General features: G+C 35.8%; 1 protein-coding gene across 6 annotated transcripts in view; it reads right to left on the bottom strand.

Moving 5' to 3' along the window:
* The window catches only part of MME (membrane metalloendopeptidase), a 155,081-nt gene that overhangs the window by 37,671 nt on the left and 103,890 nt on the right, over window positions 1–13,520 (bottom strand). For all 6 annotated transcript variants that reach the window (XM_003256321.3, XM_003256322.3, XM_003256323.3 and 3 more), the window contains exons 9-15: window positions 9,894–10,028; window positions 7,775–7,876; window positions 5,907–6,043; window positions 5,703–5,796; window positions 4,463–4,591; window positions 3,585–3,683; window positions 801–881 (exon numbers count right to left, since the gene is read on the bottom strand). In XM_003256321.3, coding sequence (XP_003256369.2) covers window positions 801–881; window positions 3,585–3,683; window positions 4,463–4,591; window positions 5,703–5,796; window positions 5,907–6,043; window positions 7,775–7,876; window positions 9,894–10,028 — 777 coding nt within the window. The remainder of the gene's footprint in view (window positions 1–800; window positions 882–3,584; window positions 3,684–4,462; window positions 4,592–5,702; window positions 5,797–5,906; window positions 6,044–7,774; window positions 7,877–9,893; window positions 10,029–13,520) is intronic.

Here is a 13,520-nt window from a genome sequence, read left to right as displayed (position 1 = left end):
TGGTTTTGAGTCTATGTTCATAGCCACTATGCTCCTGCTGTAAGGACCCCTGGGGCTTGCAAGCTGTAACCAGCTCATTTAAAAGAGAAAGTCAAGTTTCTTCTGCAAATGGAAAGAGAGAAGAAGGCAGTATGGCTTGCAAATCCCCATGCTAGACTAGTAATCAATGAATGAGGAATCACTGTCATCCCAGGACCTGGGCAAGGATCACCTCGCTGTCACCAGGGTATCATGTAGTTGTGGTGACCGCAAAGTTAGCAAGAGGACTTTCAGTTGAGTCTGAAATCAGCACTGTAGTGACTTTAAGCAACTCTGTTCTTTTAACTGTTACATTACCAGGGCAGAACAAAATAGTTTTCAGTTCTCAAATATCAGGGTTTGTTTTGTTTTGTTTTTAAAATACAGTAGGCATGAATTGGTTTATCCAGCAGAGGAAAACTTGGAAGGTGGAGGGAAACTCGAAGCCTGTGTAAAACGTGGTAAGGAGCCTGAAGGGCTGCCTGTTGTTCAACACCTTGATGTCTGTCCCTTCCTTGATACTCTTTAAAGGACACCAGATTTTACTTACTGTTCTTAAAATGGAACATATGGAAACCAAATGAACAATAACCAAATATAGTCCTGGCTAATGAAAACAAAAAGGCTCAAACAAATAGCATTCTGGCACCAGCGTTGAAGGCTTTATATAATACAACCTGTGGTTTTGGGCTACTTCCCATAATTTCAGGCACCTCATAGCTAAAAACAACACTACTACCAGCCTTAAGTATCAGTAGTCCAGAGTCTTTATAGAGACTTACCTCGAGGTACTCATTATTCAGTTTGTTATCATTTGAAACAATGTCATCAGGATAGCCGATCCTTTCTTTAATTGCTAACGCCTATGAAAAGTATAATATTGAAGGTGAAGATGATTATATAACTTTCAGATACAAACTTATAATCTGCCCATGACTAGCAATTGAATAACGTGACCCATACTGTTCATAAAACAGTACTGTTCATAAAAAGTCTGACATACTTAAACAGAGATCTTTGCAATGGCTCTTTCCTGGGATGTTCAAGAGTAAATGAAAATCGGGTCTGAAATTGAGTTTCTAATGCCTTGTCCTTATAGGCTGCAGCTTTCTCAAGAAAACCAACATGAAAAGTGACAAAACTCATTGTACCACATATTTTGTACTTTTATGAACTTTTTCTCTCAAAGGTTTTTTTTTTCTCAATTTTTTAGAAGGAGTAATATTTAGAGCTTCCATTCTAGCAGGTTATAATTATCTTTCTGCCTCATTGATCTGGCTGAGAAAACAGATATGGGCTTACAGGTTTACTGCTAATATTATTCCTAAATATTGGTTCCTGGAGTTTTTATATTCTCCTTTATTCTCCAAAGTCAGTGTACCTACCTTCTCAAGTTCAATAAATGATATTAATTAGATGAGTGGAAAACAGGGCTTTCCTTGTTATTCCAGCTCATATTTATCATGTATTTACTACTATCTTTTTCTTTTTTTTTTTTTTTCCTTTTGAGACAAGGTCTTGTTCTGTTGCCCAGGCCGAAGTGCAGTGGCACAATCAGGGCTCACTGCAACCTCCACCTCCTGGGCTCAAGTGATCTTCTCATTTCTGCCTCCCAAATAGCTGGGACTATAGGCATGCACCACCACACCCAGATAATTTTTGTATTTTTTGTAGAGATAGCGTTTCGCCATGTTGCCCAGGCTAGTCTCAAACTCCTGGGCTCTAGCAATCTGCCTGCCTCGGCCTCCCAAAGTGCTGGGATTACACCAGTGAGCCACTGCACCTGGCCTATTTACCACTATTTCTAAAGTTCATTTTTAATTATTTTAAAATGGTTTATTTCACTTATTTTATTATTTCATTATCACTTGTTTACTACTTGCTATTTCTATTTTTATTTTATTTCTCTCTTGATTTTCTCAATGATACTTGACTTTTGATTCTACCACTTCATATCACTCTTAAATAATTTAATTAATTTAAATTTTTCATGGGGGATTTAGCCTGTATTTCTGAGTTACATGGTTTGCCATCAAATGGATGCAGTTTTATTACAAATCTGTTACATGAGCCCAGGGTTTCCCCAGTCAGTGGATCAGGCCTCATATGTATCACTGAAGTCACTGAGGCCAAACCCATTTTCTTGTAGGTTTTCCATCAGTCATGACAAACCAGCCCCCACTCAATGATGCTTTATTTACTGTAAGACATTTCCTTAAAGAGTGTTCTAAAGGATACAAATTCTACAGAAAGTATAAGGTAGTAAACACACAAAAAAATTATTGTCAATTACTTTGGGTAAATACTGTAGCAAAAATATTAAGCAAGTTTCTTTATTGCAGGACTTCTTACAGTTAAAAATGGGTTACATTATAAGGTTAGAATCATAAGTTATTATAAATGTCCAAGATGGGAAATTAATTTATCAATTTATTCACTCAATATATTTCAAGGGTCTACCAAGGGCCAGATATGCTGTAAAGGGCTGAGGATATAATGCTAGGCAGTATTTTCTGCCCCCTCCCCCCCCGCCCCCACCCATAAAAAGCTTATTGTAAACAGCAATGATAAGCAGTGAAATAAATATTAACTCCCAAGTATGATAATAAAATCACACCCAAGGAGCATGTAACCCAGCCTAGGGTGAGATGAGGGAAGCCTTCCTACAAGAAGTGTTCACCAAACTCTTTTGACCATGAGCCTCTTGTGGAACAACTTGCATGTCCAGTATTTTGTGACACCACTTTGAAAATGCTGATCCAGAACAATCCAGCTGGCTTTACCAAGCAGAACCATGTCATGCACAGCTGTGACATGAAAGGAGCAAATCCAACCTGAATGTCTGAAGAGCTGGCCAGAGTGATGGAAAGACAGCAATATTGGGGGCTGAGGTTCTAGGCCTAACCCACTCAGGGCTCTTTGAGAGCTGAAAAAAGATAGTCCTTCCATGTGATTTAATTCTAAAAGAAAACTAGACCAGAGGTTGATTATCTTATTAAAATACATTTATTATGGTCTCCTCTATCAATCCAAATAGTCTGCATTTTCTGCCACCCTAACTACAGAGATTAGTCAGGATGCATGTGAATGTTGCTCATAAAGCATGTTCACAGTTTTCACAGGACATGTTCCCCCTAGTTATTATATAATTATAAAGACAAATGATCACAGTAAATTTAAACCTAAGATTTCCTGAGAAATCCTAGACTTATTCTTATGCAAGACAGTAAAAGTCTCAATAAAAGCTGTACATTACGGGTGGGCAGGAATAGTTATAAAAAAGCTCCTTCAACATCTCTTTAATTATAGATCTTATAATGCACCACCTTACATTTGCTTGAACAGAAACTTAATATTTTCACCTTGCTAGGGTATTGGTTGCAGAGATAAAAGATTAAAATTGTAGAAATACATCTTTATCCACAAAAACTCTTTCTGAAAACATTACGTATTGAAGGAGCTTACAAGTTTTTATGCAATCTTTGATTATATTTTTTCCTAAATGTTTTTAAAGTTAATTTTTCCTATTCAGATTTTTCTTTGCTAGTTAGCTGCCTGCTCTTTACCTTTTCTTCAGCTCTCTTTTTTGTCTCAGCATCCATCCAAGTGAGGTCATCTAAAGTCTGAATAAAAACTTCTCGGATCTGTGCAATTAAATCCTCAACCTCAAATCAGAACAGAAGACAAATATAGGTCATTAATTCATTCTTTGTAACACAGCCTTTAAAAAAATAGAACTACATGCTATCTTTGTATGACTTAATATGTTAATAAATGTAAATTTATAGACAAACTGTGACCTAAACTAACACATATATGGGACCATTATATTTCAAAAGCAATATTGCTATTATCGACACTCTTGATTAAATAGGTCTTAATAGATGCATTAAGGTAAAAATCATTTTCAGAATGTACTATCATACTGGAAGAACTAACATAAAATATTAGAGCTGTCATTACCATTAGTGGTTTAGCTAAGCATAAAGTAACATTTCAATAAATTCTTTCACTGTACCATTAAGTTCCACTGTCTTCATTTTCCTAACAATGAAAAATAAAGCACATTTCTTATACTCCAAATAAATCCTGTTTTACTATCTATGTTTTTAAGAAAATATTAATTTTGGGGCAATTTTGATAACAGAAGAGTTTATAAATGACTATATCAATAGAACATATTACTGGGTACTCCAAATACACTGCTTCTGGAAAATGGTGAGTTGGTTTTGGACTAGACAGTATTAGGAGCAGAAACATAACTAGACTCTTGGGGAAGGCAAGGGAAGATTTATTGGGAAACAATGGCATATTATGATTCAGAGGTTCTCTGCCTAAATTAATAAAACTTTAGCCAAATGATGGAGAACTGTAATTGCTCATCAATGTGAACAAACTGATAGTGTCCTGTATAACTGACAGTGTATTATTCTGAAAACATTACCACGTGTTTACTCTCTCCAGCAAATGCTGCTTCCACATAAAGCCTCCCCACAGCATTTTCCATATTCCCATTGACATAGTTTGCACAACGTCTCCAAGTTGCTGTTTCTGAGGTTGTACCATAAAGGGCCTACGGAAGAGAAAAAGGAAATGGCATTTGACCAGAAGGAAAGGTCTGGAGCATGTTAAGAGCACACATTTCACAAATGTCTCGTCTAAGTTCTTGAAATATTCATCACTTCTCCTCACAAGGCACATGTTCCTAGTCTATGACGAAATGTAATCCAAATGGATTGCTTACTTATATATGATCTGAAAACTAGGCATATTTTCAGCAGATGCCCCAGTAGAACTTTTTGCTATTACAAGTTTATATCATTGTAGAAAGCATTAGAAAAAAATACAACATTGTAACTACTGCACAAACATAAATGTGAAGTCATATTCAATAAATGTAATGGGGAAAATATGGTATATGAGAAAACACATTAGTGCTTTTCAAGGTTTTAGCTGAACTCTGAGTACTTACAGAACCTGTATGTGTATAAATTTAAGAATAACAGGATAACCTAAGTAAGGGAGATTTTAGCACAATACATTTTTGCATTCTTTAATTTTAAAAAGATGTCTTCATTTTCTTTTTAAGGATAAAAACTAGAAATTTTAATCAATCAACGTTATTTTCTTTCCAAAACTCCAACTAACATGTTTGCTGAAGTCTCTCCTTCCTCAATCCCTACTGCCTACTCCCCTCACCATAGTACCAAAATGGTGATTGTTTAAATAACATAGGTGTAGGCTAAGAAAAGGTCTTATTTAACTTCAGGTAGGGGTACTTTCAATAGACTGCCCACATCAATATTGTCCATCTGTGTATATGTCCAGTGTGCAATGAGCATCTGAAAACCAAGTTAATTAAAATAGATAACCCCGAAATTACTTTTAACACAATAACAAAAAAAAAATCAAGACAGTATTCTTTCATGAACTGGTTAAATAACCAAATGTAACTCCTTACAGGACAAAGCAATCGCGGTGCCACATAGACCATCATAAGATGGTAAAGCCCACGAAGATTTATCTTCCTTGGCAACATATCCTAAATATGTGCAAGATAACCAACTTTGGCATTTTGTCCCTTCGCAAAGTTCACCATGTCCTAGCAGTGTACATGGTAAGCCTTCATAACCATGTATCACTTTATGCTTTAAGTCTTAAGAAAAGAGAGATTTTTTCTTCACCTTGCGGAAAGCATTTCTGGACTCCTTGTAGGTTCGGCTGAGGCTGCTTACAAGATCCATTATGAATCTCCAGGACATTAAATTTTGAAGATCTCTGTATAAAAAAAAACCACCACCCAGCAACAGAAAAGATGAGGCTGCAAAGCTTCTGAAGAGTGATATGAAATGCAAACTTTGAGGACATGGCAACTGTGACATACCTACCTGGCAGAATATTTGGTAAGAATGGGCTTAAGTTTGGTTAAATATTCTGGAGCATAAACAACCACATCTTCCTCATTTGTAATACTAATATTCACAGTTGACATGATTTCATTTGTGAAATTCAACCAGCTGAATGGCTGGAAAAAAGCAGGCATGAAACATTCAGAAATTGTGGATTTCTCTTCTTGGTTCCAAGATCCAGTTATAGTTAGAGGGTTGGACGTTAAAAGGTGTCAGTTGCATCACATAATTATCACATTGATCAGTTTGATATTCACTTGGGATTCTTTCTCAATTGTTTCAATCAGTTTTTAAATAAAAACTAGTTCTGCAACATGATTATTTACATAGCATAATTAAACAAACCATTTAAGAGCGAAAACAAAGCCTTTAAGCTTAAGGAACATACACCTAGAAATTAGGCTTAATGTCATCTTCTTTGTCTAACCAATACAGAAAATAAAAATATAATTTAAATTTAAATTTAAAAATAAAGCTTTTTTGGTTTATGCAAAAATGGAAATTTGTATAAAGTGTTTAGCTTTTAAAAGTGGATATTAATAAACAATTCATTCAAACACAGTAACACATCTCAGTGGAAATCCTATTATAGATGAAAATATACTGTTATAGCAGTGGTACAGTGATGTTATGAAATCAAAGAAAATAGCATCTTTTCAATTATCAATATTGGGTCTACAGGCATGCCATGTTTATACTTCAGAAGCTAAGTATGGAGTTGCCAAAAGATGAAATCTTGTCTTTCTAAATGGGAATTGATAATGTTAAAGACTATCGATATCTTAGGTTGTATTTTACACACACAGACACAAGCATACATCACTTACTGAGTATGGGGTGCTATGCTATACACTTTTCTTCATTTCCTTTGGTGGTTTAGGTCGTTCTTTCAAAACATATTTATTAAACACTTATTATATTAAAAAATTCTATGTAAGATGTCTAACTCAATAATTTACGCCTTTGGAAAAGTTCTTGTTAACTAGAATTAGTGCCAAAGAGAATGTCATCACTGAATATGGTAGTTTGTAGAGTTTCCTATGGATGTTGCCTCATTTCTTGGTTGTGTGCATCAACTAATACACAAGAATAAATGCATAGCCACAAAAAGAGATGATTGGATACTAGGTAAGGAAAAAGAAGTCAATTGCTGTTTATAAATGGAATCTATGGGAAAGATTTTCTTTTTATTTGTGTCCTATTTCTGAATTATTGTTCTGAACACCTCTGTAGATGGCCTTGATGAGAACATGGGAAGTTCTATGAATAAATTATCCTTTTTTGGAGTTAAAAGGAAACCTAGTGCTTTTATTGTGTGACTGTCCAAGTCTGATGACTATATAATGGCCTCTCAGAAAGATTTTCAGTTTTAGTATTTTCCAAACCCTTTCCTATGGGAGTTTCTAATATTATTGTATAGCTGCCTTAAAAGGAATTTTACCAGCTGAGAGTGGTGGCTCACACCTGTAATCCTAACACTTTGGGAGGCTGTGGCCGGCGGATCACTTGAGCTCAGGAGTTCAAGACCAGATTGGCCAAACCTCATCTCTACTAAAAATACAAGAATTAACCAGGTGTGATGGTGCATGCCTGTAGGCCCAGCTACTTGGGAGGCTGAGGCAGGAGAATCACTTGAGCCTGGGAGGTGGAGGTTACAGTGAGCCAAGATTGTGTCACTGTACTCCAGCCTGGGCAACAGAGCGAGACCCTGTCTTGAAAAAAAAAAAAAGGAATTGAAGTCCCATTTATTTCAATAAATAAAAACTTGATGAATTTTAGAAAGAGTATTTCAATGTTATAATTTAGAAAATAGCACAATAAGAGAGCACAAAAAACTTACCACTTACCTTCCCATTGATCTCTAGTGAAAAGTTATTTTGGATCTGGGCCAATGTCATCTTGTTATAAAGAAGCATTGGATCATTTCGATCTTCAGGTTTAGCCGTAGCCTATGGATTTAATTTTTATCCATTATTTTAGAATTAAGAATTCTTTAGAAAAATATAACTAAATATGAGGGTAACTAATGAGGGTAAATAACTAATATAACTAAATATGAGGGTAAAAATATAGGATAGGTACAACATAATTTAAGTCCTATTCTGTACTTGTTTTTGTAATTTGTTTTGTCATTTCAAAAAAAGTGAAATGTAAGAGATTTTTGGAGTATATTTAGTAAGGATTATTGAGATTTGGCTGTGGTGTCAAGTTTAAAATTTTTCAAAAATCTTCCTATATTTTGACAACTGCCAAGCCATATAAGCAATATTTATGAGCTATGGCTAATGGCCAGTTCAGTGGTGTCTGTGAATGTTTCATATTTTAATTTTCTTTGATATAGTCATCTCCAATTTCTCTCTTAAATACTCTCTCTCCCATCTTCACCATTACCATTCAGTGTCCTAGTTAAAATTCAGCAAGGAAAAAAAAGGTGCAACAGTTTCTACAAGAATTTATGGCAAGTAACACAGAAAATTCCAAGTACAGAGCACGATTTGGTTGCATGTTATCTGAAAATGGCAACACCATGGACCTTTGTGACCATTCTCCCATCCTGCCAGACCAGTTTAGTGCTCTACATTCAGCAGCATCCAATTTTATTTCTTTCACTGAATTAAAAAAAAAAAATTGCAATAACAACTCCCCAACTAGTGGCTGAAATGAGTAAAAGCAATTTTAAGTGAGAAGAGACAAAAGGTAAAGGTTTAAAATTGGAATTATTTCTCAGTGACAATGGCTCCAGTTTCCCCTTTAGGTCACTTACCTATTCATTTACTGAAAACAATTATTTATTGAGCATGTCCTATGTGCAATACTATGCTGGATTTTGTTAGAGATGCATAAATGATTCAAAGATGGCTAAGGCCTCATGACAATCTAATACAAGAGTCTAATACAAGACTGAAAATATAGACACATAATGCTGAGGTAAGACACAACACTACAGAGCTGACACTGGTCAAAGGAGAGCATGGTCTGGGAAGGTGCAAGTGGCAAAAACCCAGAGCAGGAAACACTTCTCCTCTAGCAAGTCTATTTCCAACACAGAACCACCTATAACCCATTCAAATGCCATTCATTCAGTGGCAGCTCCAAGAACAGCCTGGTTCTGATAGGAGATTTTTGGTTTCACATAGCCCCAGGAAAGCTAAAATTGCCCTCCATGATCTTGACTCTTCAAGATTCTGATGAGCTTAGATGGCAGGGGCAAGCAGATAGGGAGTCAGGGAGACAGGTTGTCGTTTGCAATGACAAAGAGAACTCTGTGGGTCCTAGACTGACTCTGACCATGGGTTTAATCAATAAACTGAATGCTGCTTAGACTCAGAGTTCACTCACTTGAGACTGCAGTGCCCTATCAAAGAATCATCAGGGAAGAAAGTGCCAACTCAGACTCGAAGGGTTGATCTAGAGTCAGAAGAAATTCAGGAATACACTCCTTGGGCTTTGTTGCGAAATTATTGTCTTATCCTCCATCAGCTCAGCAGCCTGACAATTTGAACTCATTAGTATCACATTGCCACATGGCTATGTTCAGGGGTTAATACTTCTTAGAAAGAAACAGAGACAATTTCTGTGATCACTTTAAACTTTAAAATAAAGTAACATTCTATATATATATCAAAACTAAAACAGCTTTGCATTTGCCCTGAGTCTGAAGGGCATCTAACAACAGTTTGACTGTAAATGGTAGAATTCTGATGGAATCCACTTATAATAGGCAATTAAGTGTTTCTAGTTTAATATTTGTCCAATTTAGTGTGTCTTTTAAATGTCAAGAACCCAGTCTACTATAAAATTCTTCAGTTTCAAAGGTCCTTTTGAAGTCAATGATCTATTACCAAGCCATGCATTTTTACTATTTGGTTAAAGTGCTGTAGCTTTTACTCTTAAAGTATGATAGAGAGGGGAAAGAAAAAAAAGCGGTTGACATTATTCAGTGTATCAGAAAAAAATGTGTTTTACATTGGCAATTTCTTTTTCCAATTCCATAACTTTATTCATTTCCAAAGCAAGCTGGTTTTCATCGACGGGCAATCTTTCTTCCTGACGAATCAGTCTGGCCACGGAAATCATAAAATCCACATACGCTGTACAAGCCTGCAAGAAAAAAATAGCACTAAACTGTTGGAGAAGCTCTAAATATTCATCATGGTACTTAAAATTTATTTTCATTCCAATATTAATTTTTGGTAATAGATAACCTTAGTAAAATAAAAATCCTTTTCTAAATACTTAAAGAAATGACCTGCACAGATTCTTAGACAGTCAATATATCTTTGAATTAGAGCTTAAAGGAGAGCAATGAGGTATCACTTTGAAAGTACTAAGTAATGTATAACCATTTGGTTATGGAGACTGTAATTTTCAATTTTCAATAAAGTTATTTTGCCTTGATTAGAACGAGTTGCAAAGCACTTGATAAGCAATAATATATACTAATTTTTTCCATGAATAATAATACATTTCTTTTTTTATTTTATTTTACTTTTTATTGAGATGGAGTCTCACACTGTCACCTGGGCTGGAGTGCAGTGGCGCTATCTTAGCTCACTGCAACCTACACCTCTAGGGTTCAAGCAATTCTCATGCCTCAGTCTCCCAAGTAGCTGGGAGTACAGGCGCCCACCACCACACCCAGCTAATTTTTTGTATTTTCAGTAGAGACAGGATTTCACTATGCTGGCCAGGCTGGTCTGAAACTCCTGACCTTGTGATCTGCCTACCTCGGCCTCCCAAAGTGCTGGGATTACAGGCATGAGCCACTGTGCCCAGCCATAATAATACATTTCTCTACCAAATCTCTTTTTCATAGTCATTTTCTCAACTATTCATGGAAAAATGACCACTAACTCATATAATATAATCGGACATCTTTTTATGTGTCTCCTTGAGTCAAGCAATTTCTTTTTTATGAAGCTGTGTTGTCAGGAGCTCCACCAACACACACCTGTAGGTTTTAGTTAATTCAATAAATAGCTTCTGTTACTGTAAAATTTCACTATAAAATACCATAGATTTAAATATTAGTTTTCTTCTAATAACTCAAATTATTTATATTTTATCTTCACACACATCTTAATTTGCAAAAGTAAACTATAGAATAGTTGTATTACTAACCTTTTACAGAATATATAAATGCCTCACTCAAGTTCAAAGTGGCAAGAATACTAGGAAATAGAGTCTCACTTTTGTTAGGTTTGAACCAATTGCTATTTATTAGCCATTATTACCTATTAGCAATTAAAATACACTACGATTCCACCTCATTTTAAAATTTAGTAAAGCAGTCAATTGTGATTACGGATAGGTGAGATTTCTATGCTTCAAAGACTTGTTTGCAGGGTAAATACAAAGAAAGGCTGTAAAGTGTGCTATAATGTGCTTTAACATTTTCACAGTTTTAAGAATATTTTACATCCTTATGGAACAATTAGAAGTGAAAGGGACATCCTTATATTCACTGTGAGTGCAAAGGTGCATCTGAATTTACAGTGATCCATTAATCAAACCTAAAACTAATAGGAAAATAGAAATATTCGATCAGGCAAGAACTTAAGAAAAATGTACAAAATTATTATCAATTTGTAAGTCCAGAGGTTTATATACTGGTATTCTATGACTTTTACTAAATGCTAAGTAAACAGTTCTTTTCATGGATACTCTGTAATGCTGTGACTATCTAGATGAGATCGCTATCCACGGATTTGCTACTCAATAGAACAATTTTTCATCTGTGAATCTGCATTAAGATCCTAATCAATTTCACCACATCAACAGAATTAAAAACAAATACCATCGGATTATCTCAATAGGTGTGGGAAAAGTCTCAATAAAACCTAATGTCCTTTCATAATAAAAACCCTTAGTAAACTAGGCATTGCAGAAACATACCTCAAAATAATAAGAACTGTCTACAGCAAACCCACAGCCAACATCATACTGGATAGGCAAAATCTGGAAGCATTTCCCTTGAGGACTGAAACATGACAAAAATGTCCATTCTGCCCACTCCTATTCAACACAGTACTGGAAGTCCTAACCTAGATCAATCAATCAGGCGAAAGAACGAAAGAGAAGGCATCCAAATAGGAAAAGAAGTCAAACTCTCTCTTTTCACTAATGATATGATTCTATACCTAGAAAATCCTGAAGACTCTGCCAAAGGGCTCCTGGAACTCATAAACAACTTCACAAAAATTTCAAGATACAAAATCAATGTATAAAAATTGGTGGCATATCTATTTACCAATAATGTTCAAGCTGAGAGCCAATAATAGAGCCTGCTTAGTCTCCCTGTGTGTTCCCCCAGCAAACTTCTTGTGTAGCACTATTAAATATTCCCCAACATCAGTGGCCAAGAATGACACAGTTCTGTGACTCCTCAGTCACTTCACGCTCCACATTAAGTGGAGTTTCTTCCTAGAATGGGGAAGACAGAACATTGGTAAGAGCTGGGTGTCTCAGAATCTTTGGAAATAAAATCCCTGATCCATAGGTAGTTGGCTCGCTAGGTTACCCAGATATCAATCTGACAGGGGAGCTTCTGTTCCTCCCTGGGTCTTGATTGTCATTCATTAGGAATGATATTAAAGTTTGAAGGACAGTAGTCAAATGGCATTCATTTGCTCTCTTCCTCTTTGGCAAATCTAACAAACATCGGGCTTTTTCCAGGCAGGAAGAGCCTCATTTCTAAAGAGGCAATTTATAAATATCATTACCTGATTCTGCAAAATGAAGACAGTCCTACTTAGAGTAACTATCCATGGCGTTGGGTGTTAGTAAATACCATCTCATTGGTAGTGTGTGATATTAAAACCCACAAAACTGCTATTATATGGATTTTATCTGTTTAAAACCGATGATCACCTTTGGAACTACTGTTATGAATACTAGGATTTACAATTTTTTTTTTAAGGAAAGGGCTACATAAATGTTTTGGTGCCTTCTTCTTCACATAAAGAATCATTGATTTGCTATCTCAAAGCTTCAAGAAAGCTACCTTATGACTGTCAAAAATGAGAGCTGACTCTGGCCTCTGTTGTAATAACTAATTGCTCTCTCAGTCACACACACACAAAATTAAATTTGGGTTTAAAAAGTATCCCGGCCAATCTACTTTTTAAGTGTTAAAATACATGTTGATTTGCTGGACGTGGTGGCTCACGCCTGTAATCCCAGCACTTTGGGAGGCCTAGGTGGTGGATCACCTGGGGTCAGGAGTTCAAGACCAGCCTGACCAAAATAGTGAAATCCCATCTCTACTAAATACAAAAAATTAGCTGGGCATGGTGGCACATGCCTATAATCCCAGCTAAGGCAGGAGAATCACTTGAACCCAGGATGCACCATTGCACTCCAGCCTGGGCAACAAGAGTGAACACCGTCTCAAAAAAAAAAAAAAAAAACCATATATATATATATATACACATATAAAACTTTCTTCCCAAATCATGACAATTATGATCATTTCACATTTTCCATATCTGGAAGTATCATAATAAAGAAAATTAAAACCTTAAGGTAGAATCACATCTCGTGCAAGGGATTTAGCATAGCAGTAACCTTCAGTTCTGACACTAGATAAATTTG

The sequence above is a fragment of the Nomascus leucogenys genome, chromosome 11, assembly GCF_006542625.1.
Source record: "Nomascus leucogenys isolate Asia chromosome 11, Asia_NLE_v1, whole genome shotgun sequence".
Classification (NCBI taxonomy): domain Eukaryota; kingdom Metazoa; phylum Chordata; class Mammalia; order Primates; family Hylobatidae; genus Nomascus; species Nomascus leucogenys.
The sequence above is the reverse complement of the archived record's forward strand: the minus strand, read 5'-3'. Positions and strand labels throughout refer to the sequence as shown.